Source organism: Empidonax traillii, unplaced genomic scaffold (assembly GCF_003031625.1).
Source record: "Empidonax traillii isolate 1590-97213 ecotype Southwest subspecies unplaced genomic scaffold, ASM303162v1 scaffold1347:size381947, whole genome shotgun sequence".
Classification (NCBI taxonomy): Eukaryota; Metazoa; Chordata; class Aves; order Passeriformes; family Tyrannidae; genus Empidonax; species Empidonax traillii.
The window spans coordinates 1,789-17,018 of NW_020956540.1; the positions used below are offsets into that span (position 1 = coordinate 1,789).

At 36.1% G+C, this 15,230-nt stretch overlaps 1 protein-coding gene across 2 annotated transcripts in view; it reads left to right on the forward strand.

The window, feature by feature from the left end:
- Positions 1-1,280: 1,280 nt before the first annotated feature.
- PDS5B (PDS5 cohesin associated factor B) overlaps positions 1,281-15,230 on the forward strand; it is an 81,637-nt gene continuing 67,687 nt past the window's right edge. For both annotated transcript variants that reach the window (XM_027906728.1, XM_027906729.1), the window contains exons 1-5: positions 1,281-1,401; positions 3,896-4,099; positions 8,276-8,362; positions 8,463-8,560; positions 9,673-9,799. In XM_027906728.1, coding sequence (XP_027762529.1) covers positions 1,294-1,401; positions 3,896-4,099; positions 8,276-8,362; positions 8,463-8,560; positions 9,673-9,799 — 624 coding nt within the window. In that variant the 5' untranslated portion in view covers positions 1,281-1,293. The remainder of the gene's footprint in view (positions 1,402-3,895; positions 4,100-8,275; positions 8,363-8,462; positions 8,561-9,672; positions 9,800-15,230) is intronic.

The window sequence follows — 15,230 nt, forward strand, 5'->3', positions numbered from 1 at the left end:
ACTATGGACTGAAGAATACAAAATATGTTGACATTTTCTGGAGGGGTTGGGTGGTCGAATTTATTTCAAGTTCCAGTTCTCCTTCAGTGTGGAATGGCCTTGGGTTGGGGGCCAATAAGTTTTAATTATGGCTGTCATGGAACATGGTGCTAGTCCATCTCTTCTTGTGGATTCTGACTGATGCTTATTTTTGATGTTTTAGTTCTGAGAAGTTCAAAGTGTACAGAGATCCTTGTATAGGAGGTCTCTTCTAAGAAAATGCCTGACTTGGAATTCACAGTTCAGGACAGTGATAACTGTTAGAAGTGTTTCATACCTTTAGCTAAAGAAATAAAAATATCAAGGCAATGACAAAGAAATTTGCTTCCTTTTGAAATTACTTATTTGTAGCTACTCTGGTACCATCTTTTTCTTATATCTGAGTTGTCCCAACACATGCCGTCTCTTTTTTTTTCACCGTTTCTTATATTAATTATTTTTATGTAAGTAAAGCTTTCTGTTCAGCTTCCTTCTCTACAACAGTGGAACTTTGCATAACTTAGAATGGATTAGGTGGCCATCTGCATTTGCAACAGTTGAAAGGGACTGAGAAACCAAATAACTCAGTTCTTTTCTAAGCTGGAATTTAGGAAGAAGATACCCTTGCTTATCTGCAGTCTTTTGCTTGAAAACTTGGCTTTAATGGCATACAGACTTACTTTGTCTGCTCTGTTTCTGTCCCTGCTTTCATTTGCTATCAGCTGCTTCTCTGGCAGTATTGGTAAATTAAAATAAGTGATGTGTAACACTTCAACAGCGCTGCTGTTTAGGCTTTTGGGGAAATTGTGTTTTCCAAACAAGTAAATAGAGCACAAAGTCCACTTCAAATGTCTCTTCTCTGAGAGTCTAAAAATCCAATCTCGCTAGGATTCATTATTCCCAAGTGGTGGAAAGAGCAGAGCATACAATATGATGAGAAGATTATTTGTTGCATCTCGTGTGAAGATCAAGTGCATTCAGGAATGAGGATTTTTAGCTTTTTTCTGTTGTGTACTTGTTGAAAGTTTTGTTGTGTCATAGGAAGATCTACCTGCATATCAAAATCATTGTTGTTTGCCACAGTATAAATTAGTGAAACCAATGAAAATATTTTGTCTTTTTTTTTTTTTTTTCTTTTTCCTTTTGTATGGGCTTTGTCAGTGTATTTCTAGTTGGATTTTGTTTGTCGAAGTGGTATGCATAAGGTAAACATGAACTAGCTAAACAACATTATCTTCTTAATTTTTTTCCACACAGTTTTAAAACCGTGAAATCATGGCTCATTCCAAGACGAGAGCCAATGATGGAAAAATCACATATCCTCCAGGAGTCAAAGAAATCTCTGATAAAATATCTAAAGAAGAGATGGTGAGAAGGCTAAAGGTTAGTAAGCAAGCAATTGTTTACAAAAAAAGTTTCTTTTAAATGGTGTTCAGTGATCCTACTATATCTTATATCTGAAAGGTTTTTGGTTTTTTTTTCCTTTGGGCTTTCCTTTTTCCATACTCGGAGGAACTTGATGACTGCTATGCCTTTTTTTTTCTACCACTTTCTTGAAGTGGCTTGTCCAAAAATGAATTAAATGAATTAAAAAATCACTAATAGAAATGAACTGTATTAACTACAAATACCACTCAAACTTCATTTCAGCCTCTATAGTAAATCAGCACTTACATTGTTTTTCCAGTATTTTCTTCTCTAAAAGAGGATAATAATTTTGGAAATAATTTGGATGCCTCAGAATACTTTCCTTTTATGCCTTTGTACCCTTTGGTTGATAATAAACCTCTTTTTTTTTCAATATTTTAGCCTGTCTTGTGGTGAAGGTAGCCTTTGATACTATATATTTCTGTCTTGAATTTCTTGACCACTTTATTTGGCCTAACTCTATAGGAAGGTTGGACATATTTGGGGGATAATTATGTTACTACACTTCTTTATCTACCCATGTAATCTCACAAAAAGGTGGGCCTGTATTGTGCAGAAGGAATGCCTGCAACTTGGGCTTTCCCTGTGAAACAGGAGGGAACAGATGTGGGAGAGGAACCTTGAGTATTCTAACAGATGGAAGAGCTTAATTTGGAGTTTGTTTTCTTAAGAAGTAGTTTTAAGTCAGTTGGAACTACTGATAAATGAACAAAACCCAATAAAATCCCAAAACACAAGGATTGCTTCTCCTCTCTCCCCAGTAATCTCTCTATGCTTTGGGATTTGGGCTGATAGACTTTAGTCAGTGTACTGCATCCTATGATGTTGAATGAAAGACAACATTTATAAATTTACAGATGAGAGATTCCTAACAAGAGACGTTCTTTGTTGGCAGTTGCATATTTTTTTCAACTTGTTGAAATGCTTCACACAGTTCTTACTAATACTTTTCTGCCTATAGTTTAATTTCATTTTTGGCCTTGAATGTCTAGTCTCTTCTTTTTGGTATCTTGGTTTGTCAAAGGAGAAGTGTACTTTGTAGGATGTTCTGTATTTCTTGTCAGCTGTTTATTCTGCCTGTGAGTTCATCAGTGCACAGGCAGGGAGAAAACTGCGCAGTGTTTATTTTATAAAGGATTGGATGAGCCAGGCTACACCACAAGTGTATGGGCCTAAGTATAAACCCAGTTGCAGGACGTAAAGAGCAGTAGTTGATAAATAAGTGAACTGTTAGCTTCTCTGACTGACAAATTCATGTAAGTGTTAGGGAAGAAGCACTTTGCTGTGGATTTTGTTTTGATTTACACAAGAAGAAATACTGCTGTTTGTTGATGACTATATATTTATATAAATATGAATTTTTGGGAAAGCAGGGAATGAAATGGAAAATATGCACAGTGAATTTCTGTATTATAATAACTTACCTCAGAAATTTTGTGCATTTTTTATTGACACCTTCTCCAAATTATAGTAGATTTGGAAAGTAGATAGGAACTAAATGGTTGGAGTCATGAACTAGCACTGGAGGCAGACAGAAAGTGATAAACACTTGGAAATAATGAATAGTGTGAGAAAAGCATTTTTCCACATTTTTTTTTAAATACAGAAGAACCAAGGCATCATCTAATGAAATATTAATCTTAGGCCAGCAGTCTAATAATATACTTTTCCATCAGTTTTATAGAAGTAAATTCCAAAGCTTATTACTGTAGAATGATGTAGTAAAAATTGAATAGGTTTAAGAAATATGGGCCACATCTGGAAGATGAAGCTCCAAGAGTATTAATCATGGTGGTCTGGGTGTGATTTCAGGCTCAGGAATCCTCTAACCAATTGTTTTGCAGGAAGCTGGAAGGCTGTGCTAGGACGACTAGCTTGTTTTCCTATATTTTCCTTTAAACACTATGACAGATTGCTCTGGAGATAAGATTACTGATCTTTGTTGTGCTGAAGAGTATGGATGTTCCTGTTGTCTGGGAAGAAAGAGTAGCCAAAACCCTTACATGTTGCAAGAACACTTTGTCACCCTAATATTTATTCATTACCTTGTTAACTACATAAATCTAACTACTTTTCATAGAAATGAAAACAATTCTGATTTGTAAATTAATAGTGTGTAAGGGCACCAGTGCACTTCAGATAGTTCACCTTGTGTCTGGTGAGGATTTCTTGCAATGGAAGTTACATGTCTGCGTAAGCTACATATCTCCTGTGCCTTTTACTAAAAGATTTTAATGTGCTTGAAAACTTTACAGCTTTTGTGATCCTAATTATGAAGATGTTCTTTTTCAAGTTGTATTTGTTGCTCCCTGACCAGTTATAGTACATTTTTTTGAGGGAAGAAAAACTCCCAATCAATCAACAAACTATAGCAGAGTAAAATATTTTCAAGTGTTTTATTGTTCTGGGTATTTCATTTTATGTACCAGTGTGTATCTCTCTTATTCAGATGGTTGTGAAAACTTTCATGGATATGGACCAGGACTCTGAAGAAGAAAAGGAGCTCTACCTAAATCTTGCATTACATCTGGCTTCAGATTTTTTCCTCAAACATCCTGATAAGGATGTACGTTTATTGGTAGCATGTTGTCTTGCTGATATTTTCAGAATTTATGCCCCTGAAGCTCCATACACTTCACCGGATAAGCTAAAGGTAAATTAATCTCTTTTTCCACACCAGGTTTTTAAACTGAATGATTAATATACTTGATTATACCTTTTTTTTCCCCCTCTCTTTATTTCTGGTAAAACCTAAGCAATTCAAAGTTTTCGCTTGATTTTGTGATATGATTGTTTGGTCAAGTCAATTGTTCATGAGATAAAGGGATATACAGTGCATCTTCCCATAAGTTGTAGAGTTTTGGATTTGTATTGAAAATAAATATTTTATTGAACTGCCATTGGGATTTGCAGGTAGTGGTCCATTACTTTAGAAGTATTGATATATGTATACCTTTTATCACAATCTCTTGAAAGATAGCTAATGCTTCAACTGTGAAAATACCTCTAGGCTTCAAAGTAAACTACCAAGATATGAGTACTTCTATTTTTGTAGATAAAGGCTCAATTGAAAGAAAGATAAAGTACTTTTGTACAGAGGATAATGATTTCTGATGTGACTTGGAAGATTCTGCAATTACAAACATCACTGATCCCACTAGATGGAGATGGTTGATAGAGAAATGCCAGGTTTGAAAAGGCAGTGCAGATCTGCCCCATTTGTTTCAGAAAAAAAGAAATTTTAGGTTCTTTTGTGGTTTTAATTTTTTTTTGAGTAGTCTAACTTTGTTTCCAACTCTCAAAAGCAAACTGTTTTCCGTGTGCAGTCTAGAGTGATGAACTGAGTTTTAGAGAAAATCTACAAAAAAACAGGTGAAAATAATGCTGCAAAAATGTGTCTTTTTTGTCTCCCTGATTTAAGAGTGCGTGTGGGCATTTATGTTTTTTTTATTGGTTTGGTCTTTGTTTATTACACAGTAGGATAAAAAAAAGATGGTTGTGGTGTAAGGTCTATCTACTATCACTTAAGAGGAAATCACTCAATTTGTCATCTAGTGGTTGCACCAGCAGTGCTTCCTAAGTAGGGCGAAGAGTTCAGTTTCAACTGTAGTACCTCTTCTGTTAACAGATGTACTGGAGACATACCTAGGGATTTTTGTTAGCTCTGTTTTCTTAATTCTGAATTAGTGTGTAATCAGAGGTACAACATCTACTTACCTTACTTACTGATTACACCATCTTCAACTGGAGGCAAATGTTAGCTTTCTCTACTGTGCTATATTTAAGTCTGGTTTTCAGGCATCCTGATTTCTACTTCAGTTTTGAGTCTATGTTTTCATTTGCTTGTTAGGCTTAGAGTTCTTGTTTTTCTCTTTCTCAGTTGGGCTAAGTTCCTCCTCAAAGTATAAGCGTAGTACAACAACTCTGAATGGACCAGGAACTTCCACTGCCACCACTGAGTTCTGTAATCTGTGCAGATTTCAGAATTCAGTTTCTTGATGCTGTTTTCTAAACACATTTTGAGAAATAAAGAAAAGCCAAACAATAGGTACTTTTGCCTAGGGCTGTTGAGGTAGTTTTTTTACAAACCCATTTCCTCTGAACACAGCTTTTGTGGTTGCAGGACAAGCTCTGATAGAAATGTCGAAGAGTTCCCTCCACTTTATAACAGAGGTAAGAGGAAGAATGCTTCCTCTTGGGTTATATCTTGGCACTGTTTTTACACAGTACTTAATTTCATATCCATACCACAGCTTTGAGTCTTTTTTTGTACATATATAGCACCAAAGTTAAAAATGGCAAAAAGGAGTGCTGAAAAGGATTAAATTCTTGAGAGGAGAAAACTTGTGTTTTAAGTTTTTGCCCTTACTTCAGACTCCTTGGATCACTTTGTAGCTTACACATCATGCAAGTGAGATTCTGAGGAAAGGGATCAGAATTTCAGGTTTCTCTCTTTTATGCATATCATCAGTGTAAATCTTACATTCCTTGCTGAGCATTGAAAGAGCTTTGGTAACAGGGATGGAAAATGGCATGAGTAGGCTAAAACCAGAACTGGAGCAGGATTGCTCTTCTGGGATCTGGAAACTTCTAACTTTGAGTCGTCAGTCTGTGGAAAGCCTGTAGCCTAAATCTAATTTTTTGGTGGGAAGATAATCTGATGATTGATATGTGTCCATTGAAAACGACTTGAACAAAAGGACTGTGCCAGACTGCTGAAATGGAGATTTTTAGGGGTGTATATGGTATCAGAACTTCAACACTCTGAATGTATTCTCTGGTGAGAACCATGACTGATGCTTACTGAAGCCCTTATGTGATTAATGGGCATCAAGACAGTAATCCACAAAAAACATTAAATGTTCTTCCTAAAGTTGAAGTATAAGCATTTTTGGTTTTAGAGTCTGAATTCTAATGTAGACTTACTTTATGGAGTCTGATGTGAAAATGTATCGTTGTGAAAGTGTTGTAATTTCGTAGCTGCAGCCAACGTTTATTTTAACCTGTGTTTTGAGCATATTCAAATAGTATATTATATATGCCTGAAAAGGGGAAAAATGTTGGATTGTAATAAGTGAGATATTAAAAATTTAGTGAGTACTTCTGATTTTAGTCTGTCTTGTTTTCTTTAAAACAAAATTGGAAAAAATAGTTTAGAAATAAATGCTTACTTTTTCAAATGATGCAGTTATTTGAAGTATTCCAATGTTGGACTTACTGTACATGTATGCTATTCTTTAATGTATGTATATACAACACAGTTCTGAGAACTTTGCAAAAATTTGGAAAATGAGTAGGATCTTGGAATCACATTCAGTAGATAAGTGTTCTATACAGATAAAAAGCAGGATAAAAAGTAAAGATACTTTGTTAAATGACCTGATTGAGATGAACCATCCAGTGTACTAGCTTTCCAGAAGACAGCATTCATTTTGGGTGGGGACTGATGCCTTGCTACTGGTTCCGGCATTAGTTTTTAAGGGAGGGATTCTTCAGATGAGCTTTTATCTGTGCACTGAATGTTCTTGAGTGGTTGGAGACCATGAGATGTCCTTTGAACTTGGTCACTTGGTTTAATTTCAGCTAAAGAGTCCAGATCATGTGCCTTGTAAGTGATCTGAAGTGTGAACCAGTGATCCTTCTGGTCATGCTTTACAATTCAAAATCACAATCTTGATTCAAATTAAAACATGAATGTAGCTGTTAGCTCTGAACAGTGTGCTTGCTGTGTTTTTTTGCCAAGAGCTGATGATGTCAGGTGTCATCTAATTCTTGTTTTTACCTAGAACCATAGTAAGTGCTGAGCTTAATGATTGAAGCTGGATTTTGTGTTTGTAGCGTTAGAAAGAAAGGAACTCCATTCTTATTTTTTGTCTATCTCATTTTTCTTGAGGGGCTGAGGGGAAATGGTCCTTTTGAAAATGTTATAGAAAAGCTTTATGGACTGTTTCTGGGTTAGTTTTTTCAGGGTTAACAAGAAGACTGTCATGTATCTATTATGGCAACTTTATACCTTTTGGAACTTATTTGATTTACACCTAGATTCTTAGATGAAATATTACAGATACAGTGGAGGTTGGGAACAGTGTTTCTGGTATACATATTTTTAAATACTTTTATTTAATATAGTAGTTGTGAATTTCCAGCTGTTAATAATCTGAATGTGAAAAAGCATTTTAAAAAGACACCTTACTGTGTGTTTCCATTCTGTTCATAATTGATTATTTGTTCCTTATCACCTGCTTCAATTTACTCTGTGTGAGACTTCTTCTGGAGAAGTCTTCTGGTGCTGAAAGTTGATAGAGGAAGCCGGAGGAACTTGGCTTATTAGTTTTTGCAAGAGATGTGATCTATGTCAATATCATGATGACTGACATGCGCAAACAATACAGTGTGAACATCTAATAATACTTTTAGGAAAGCTGTAGTTGCCTACTGCTTTTTCCCCCTGACTTTGAAACCTATTGCTGTATGAAGTAAAAATGTAAAATTCATTGTCCTGCTGAATAATAAGTTCTTGACTCTGCAGCATGTCAGCCAGTTGCAGCTCTGTTTGTCAAGCTGAGTGCTTTTCTTTGGAAAAGGAAAACTTTTGCTTCTTTAGTAAAAGGTTGCTTTTTAAACCCTTTAAAGAAACATGAAGTATTTTAAAATTACTCCTTGACGTTTTCCGTGGTGTTTTTGCAGATGATCTTCTTTTGGACAGTGAAATAATATAATATGTATTTTGTAGAGATATAAATAATTCTAGTAAGTTAAAAAGGTAATTATTTTAATTTTGAAAGTTTAATTGTGGTTGACTAAATAACTATCATTTTTTTCTTTTCAGGATATATTTATGTTTATAACAAGGCAGCTTAAAGGTTTAGAAGATACAAAAAGCCCCCAGTTTAATCGATATTTTTATTTGCTTGAGGTGAGCTTCATAACTTATTCATAATAACTATTGGATGTAATTTTTCAATTTATTATTTGTATTAACTACTCCTTTTATTTTTTTTTCTTTTCCAACACAGAACATTGCTTGGGTCAAGTCTTATAACATATGCTTTGAATTAGAAGATAGCAATGAGATTTTTACACAGCTGTACAGAACGCTGTTCTCAGTAATAAAGTAAGTATTGTCACTCCCAATTTCAATGTTGGATGGTTGAGGTCAGTTGCTTCAAGATAGCTGTTCGATGTGACTTTTAGCGTTAATGAGCTTAGTTTTGTAATACAGTTTAACAAAATGTAGCAATGTAAATACAACAAGCTGTCAGTTTTGCCTGTCGTAGTTAAACAGAACACATTGCAAATAATCTTTTTTTCCCCTAAAAGACTTAACTTTAATTGTCATTTACTGTATTAATTTTATTCTGTTCTTGAAATTTACTGGTGTAATGTGTAATTCTAAGGAATTTAGAGGATTATTGCTGTAAAAACACAAGTCAGAAAGTAGTGGAAACTGAAACATACTGCTAGAGATAGTCCAGTCTGTGCCTCTTGCTCAAACCAGATTAGCTCTAGCAGATTGCCCAGAACTGTAGCCAGTTGGGTTTTGAACATCTCTAAGGATGGAGAGTCCATGCCCCTCTCTGGGCAACCTTCTAGTGCACAATCACCTTTATATTTAAAAAGTTTCCTATATTTAAATGGTATGTTCTGTATTTATCTTGGTGCCCACTGGCTCTTGTTCTGTCATTGGACGCCACTGAGTGTGTGGTGTCAAGAGTCTTGCCCTTTCTTCCTAACATCAGATATTTAAACACAGTGATGAGTTCCTCTGTAAGTCATCTCTTCTCAAACCTAAAATACATGTCACCCCTCTCAGTGCCTCCTTGCATGAAAGCTGCTCCACTCCCTTAATCATCTTTATGACCGTTTCCTGGGCTGAGTCCGGGATGCACGTGTCCCTCTTGTGCTGGTATGCCCAGATCTGGGCACAGCACTCCAGCTGAAGCCTCACCAGCATTGAGTAGAGGGGAGGGATGTGCTGATACACTATCTTTTTGTGGTAGGGATGGATACAGTCCTCTTACTATAGCAGTAAATGAGGAGAGCATGAAATTCAAGAACATTCTGGGAACTGGTATATACAACTGAGGAACTGAAGTATTGTAACTTCTAAGAAAACTTGTAATTTGCTTATTCTGTTCCTTGTTTGACATCACCATGGGGAGTGCTCTGAATGGAACTTGTACTTTATATAGATAGTATACTGAGAATTCTTGTTTTTAATTTCAGCAATGGTCATAACCAAAAAGTACACATGCACATGGTTGATCTAATGAGCTCCATCATTTGTGAGGGAGATACTGTGTCGCAGGAGCTTTTGGATACAGTGTTAGTTAATCTAGTGCCAGCACATAAGGTAAGACTTAATAAGGCTTAAGTTTTGTTTGTATTTTGTTGGTTTCTTTTTTGTAATCGTGATTTATTGGATGTATATATTCAGATATGTAGATCTCATTGAGAGAATAGCTGTAGCAAATGTCTTCATAATGTTTAGATTTGTTTTAGCAAGCTATTTTTAATAGCCAGAAAATACAGTAGAATTTCATTGCTCTCATACACTTACTGTAAGCAAAGCATCAGTGGTCATAGTAATCTAACAGGTTTAATGTCGTATGAATTTAAACACAGTTTTTTTATATACTGTCATACCAGTAGAACTGAATATAAAAGTTACATATATCCTTTGGAAAGTTTTAATTCATGTAACACTGTATCAACAGCTCAAACTAATGTAGTGCCCTAAGTGGGAGGGGAAAAGTTGTCACAACGACTGATTTGTTATTGGCTCTGTTGCATTTCAGAAATGTTGGCTTGGCATTACTGAAAGCACACTGGTATGCTTCTGATGCAACCTTAGAATTAACTATGTGCAGAAACGGTGGTACCTGAAGAGCCCAAGGGATGACTGTCTTACCTTAAGGAGTAGTGTCTTCTCAAAAAAACAAGTGTCGAATAGATGAACTAAAGGAAGAACTTCAGAACTGTGCTTGTGGTACTTAGATGTTTAAAAAACACAGAAGTCTGACTTTTTGGTTCAGAAAACTGTGTCCTACAAAATCTCTTAGGCTGCAGTGTAGAAGACGACTTATAGAATCATAGAATTAACTGGGTTGGAAGAGACCTTTGAGATCATCAAGTCCAACCCTTGATCCAACCCCACTGTGATTACTAGATCATGGCACTCAGGGCCACATCCAGCCTCATCTTAAAAACCTCCAGGGACGGTGATTTCACCACCTCTCTGGGCAGGCCATTCCGATGCCTGATCACTCTCTCTGTAAAGAACTTCTTTCTAATATCCAACCTAAACCTCCCCTGGCAGAGCTTAAGCCCGTGCCCTCTTGTCTTGCTGCTGATTTCCTGGGAGAAGAGACCCAGCTGGCTACAACCTCCTTTCAGGTAGTTGTAGAGAGTGATGAGATCACCCCTGAGCCTCCTCTTCTCCATACTAAACAACCCCAGCTCCCTCAGCCTCTCCTCATAGAATTTGTGCTCAAGTCCCTTCACCAGCCTCGTTGCTCTTCTCTGGACCCGCTCCAGCACCTCAATATCCTTCCTAAACTGAGGGGCCCAGAACTGAACACAATACTCAAGGTGTGGCCTCACCAATGCAGAGTACAGGGGAAGGATCGCTTCCCTGCTCCTGCTGGCCACACTGTTCTTGACGCAGGCCAGGATGCCATTGGCCTTCTTGGCCACCTGGGCACACTGCTGGCTCATGTTCAACTGCTGTCAATCAGCACCCCCAGATCCCTTTCCACCTGACTGCTCTCCAGCCACTCTGTTCCCAGCCTGTAGCGCTGCAGGGGGTTGTTGTATGTTTTGTATAACAAAAAAGGATTCTGGAGAATTATCTAGGAAATGTGTATTTAGCTGCATTTGGACAGTTCTAACAGCTTCCTTTTTTTTTTTATTTTTTTTTATTGTATGTTCAGGAAAGTCCTAACTACTGTAGTTTCTACGAAAAGTGTAAGGTTAAAATGATATTAACTGAGAGTTCCTTTGGAATGCCTGCTAGCATGCCTTTACTTCAAGCAATCAATTTCAGTAAATAAATAGCACATAAATTATTTCTCTATTGATAATGAAAGATTAATTTTCCCCATTGGAAGTGCTTCAGCTGTGTCCTTCAAGGGGTCTAGTACTTTAGTGCCAGGTCCAGATTGAAATTTGTGCGGCTAATATTCAGATTTATGAAGTAAAGCTTTGGAATACAAGAAACAAAGGCAAGACTATGCAAAATACTTCAGTTTGTGTTTTCTCAGTTATTAACAGTCGGTTGTTTCATTGTGTCACCTGTGTTCAACTTGATTGAATTGTATCGTTTCTATAATTCATGTTTAATAAGTTCATTTTGAGAAGAATTTGCGTCCTGTTAGATTGTCTGTAGCATTAAAACAATTCTGTTTCATAGATTTTAGGATTTAAAGATATTGACTGAATATTTTAATAGGATAATATGTTTGGAGGGTTGCATTTTCTTTTGCTTTTGTTTTAATCAAATTGTCTCTTTGGATAGGGTGTTTGTTTATAACTTGTTTTTGAACAGAAATAGTTACATAACTTCATACTGTATCTTGAGTACCTTTTTTTCTTTTTTTTTCATACCAATGAAGAAGCTTTTAATATTTTTCTGTTTAATGTCAAAATCTTCAAATAGTGTTTATTTAAAATTTTGCTCCTCTAACTACTTTTTGTGTTTAGTGATGTCATGGTTGAACAGTGTAATGAATTCAGAGTTGAGAATTTTTCCACTTCTGTCCATTGAGCACGAAACTATGAAGATCTTAGGGATAGAGTCCACCATAAAAAAGAACTCTCTCTTAGCTGACCTAGCTATTCTACTGTACAGGCTGTGGAAAAGGGAAACGGAATGGCATACGGCAAGCGTTGGTGTAATGGTCAGTAGGGCATCCCCAGATTTCCTAGGGACCAAAAATACTTTTGATGGAGTAGAAGAAACATAGATCTGTCAGACTGAGAGATTGTTGGAGATAAAACCATTATATCTGTAGAAAGTGACACAGGCAAGTGGTGTATCTTTAATACAGCCAGAAGGAAGGTTGTGCATGAGAGGGAATGTGTGGTGGCCTTGCGAACTGAATGACTGTATTGTAGAAAATAGGTGTATTGGTAACACAAGACTGAGACCTGAGCAGTTTAATCTTTATAATTTATCTGAGGAGCGGCCTGTAAGTATGTATTGGGAACAGAAGGTTCAAGCAGCTCCTGGATGCTAAAGCCTAGTGGCTAAAATTCAACATTAGACTGCTTGATGCAAAAATTATATTAATATTTTTAAGAGATGTAGTAGTTAATTGAGCAGTTTACCAAAGTTTAATTCAGTGCTGTTACATCTTAAAACCAAGACTATTTTTTCAAAGAGGAAAAATAGATATGGTCCTTAGTCCTGAGCGGTAAGTGTAATAAGCAATAGTACCAGCAGGATGGCTACAAAAACTCAGGCATAAGGAGCATATATTGTGTACATGATGTATTATCAAATGTCTGTCTACCATAATTGGTAGTCACTGAAGTAGTCTAAACTACTCTATGTCCCTTGAGTTTGTCATCCATCTCACTTGACCAGAATAAAAGCCATACTGGTGGTTTTTCATTCAGACCAACCTGAATGAAAGAGCAGATGACACTAATGTCACAAAGAGGCATGTTGGAGTGTGCACAGGCTTGCTTGAGTTGTACAACAATCAGATAAGTCAATAAAATGGCAAGCTTGACTTGTCTGATAGTGTACTCAGCTCTTAGTTTTGATGCTGAATTGTTTTTTTTTCCTTTTGTACCTTTTCTTTTCTATAAATTCTACTGAAATTCTTTTGATAAGGTTATGTTATCAGGGAATGAAATAAAGTGACCTAAACCCAGATAAGACCCACAAGCAAGGGAGAGGTAGTCAGTATGAAAAGGCAAGAAAATTAATAGTTTTCCTTTCCCCTTTAATGGTCTTTTTATATTATAAAGCTTTTATGGAAGACCTGCAAACAATTTTGTGTTTGTGCAGTGTGTTAGAAGGCAAATGGACTTTATTTCCTTGAGTGTTTGCCAGTGTTCCACTTTCAGCCTCAGGAGTACTACAGAGAATCCCACATTGCTTTACATGCTTATGTCTTAGAAAAAGTGATATAGACAATTAAATTCCTAGCTGTCTCTGCTATAAATTTGCTTAATAATTAGTATTATCTATCTTGGCAACACTTCAGCTGAGCTTTTCTTTGTCAGCCATCCTTAGAATCCTGTTTACCTTCCCCAACAGAACTAAAGAATCTGTTAGAACTGTTTTACCAAGTGCTCTTGGATACTAATTCTGCTACTGTGCCATTGATAGTAAGAATAAAACTTAAGACACTTCTCAAATTTCAAGAAAATAATATGTTAAAATATATGTTTTTGAGGGAAATTTGCACTAGATACAGACTTCACATTTGATTTTCCTCCTCAAGTTATAAAATAAGGGCTGGATTAACACTAGGTAATCTTCTTTTTTAAAGAGAAAAGAAGGGGCATACATTTGTTTTTAGTTGCCTTTTGTTTTCTCATTTAAAGGATGAGTACAAATTATTTCATTCTCACTTGTCCTGGAGAGTATTGTCTAAGTAAACCCAAAAATGTCTATGTCATGCTGTCAGAGAGGTTGCTGCTGCATCTTGTGTCAAAAAGTAGAAGTTGTGTCAAACATTCTAGAGAGGTATGAAAAATAAATTGGTGGAACTGTTAATGGCTTCCAGAAGTGAAAAAAAGCTTAAAATACTAACAATATATACATAAAAATCATGGTAAGAATTGAGACTAAGGTTAACAAGATAGCCTGTATTCAGATTTTGTTGCTGGAGGCCTCCTAAGCTTTAAGGAAAAAAAAATGTTCTCCTGTTTTTATTAACTTCCTTTTCTGAAAGAAAACTGGAGATTTTCAAGGAGAAAATTTCTTTTAGATGTTAAATGTAACCTCAGTTATCTTGTGGAAAATCTGTGTTTTGCCTTTTCATGGGTAGTTCTTTGGTTTCTCCTTATCAGTCAATACTTTTTTCGGTTTTTTTTCCTTCAAAATGTAGTAATTACTAATGATTACTTTAAACAGTGTTGCCAGCTGATGATTTAGTTTCTACCCTGTTCAAGACTCTCAAAAGCTTATGTCCACTGGGTGCCTAAATTCTTTTAGAGGCATCCTGATTAAGATTATTGTCCCCACCATGGGTTTTCTTAAATCATTAAAAAATCTTGAAATACATGTCAGTTTTCTTTCCAAACATATAGAAAGATTAAAGAGAGAATGATAGAAGAATTTATCTAAACACAGAGAGGAAATTTGTTAAATTAGGTGTTATCCTTTTAAAATGTCTCTTTCAGGAGAAGGAAGTTTTAGATGTCTTTCTGGCTGTTGAATTAGACAGAAGGATAAGTTTGACGTTCTATAAAAGATCTTTGAATCTACTTGGTAATGGCCTGGGTTGCTCTTGTTTTCATTTCAGCTCAGGCAGTGCCACTTTTTCTTGTTTCTTCTTTTATCCTGAAGCTGAAAAATGAGAAGAAAACTTTCTCTCGTGCTTTTGAGACTTCCTGGGTATTGTTATTTTCAGAAGGTTGGGCCTCTGGATATTTGAGGGTCGTGACTATTGGCACAATTAAATCAAGTATGTGAGGCATGAAAAAATAGGTAACTTTCCTTAGCCAGTTGTGCTCTAGACTGTTTTTCCTCTTTGCAGCTTTTTTAGATGGAATGGAGTGTAATGTGAATACCTTAGTCAGCATTGCAAATATCTACTTCTTGCATT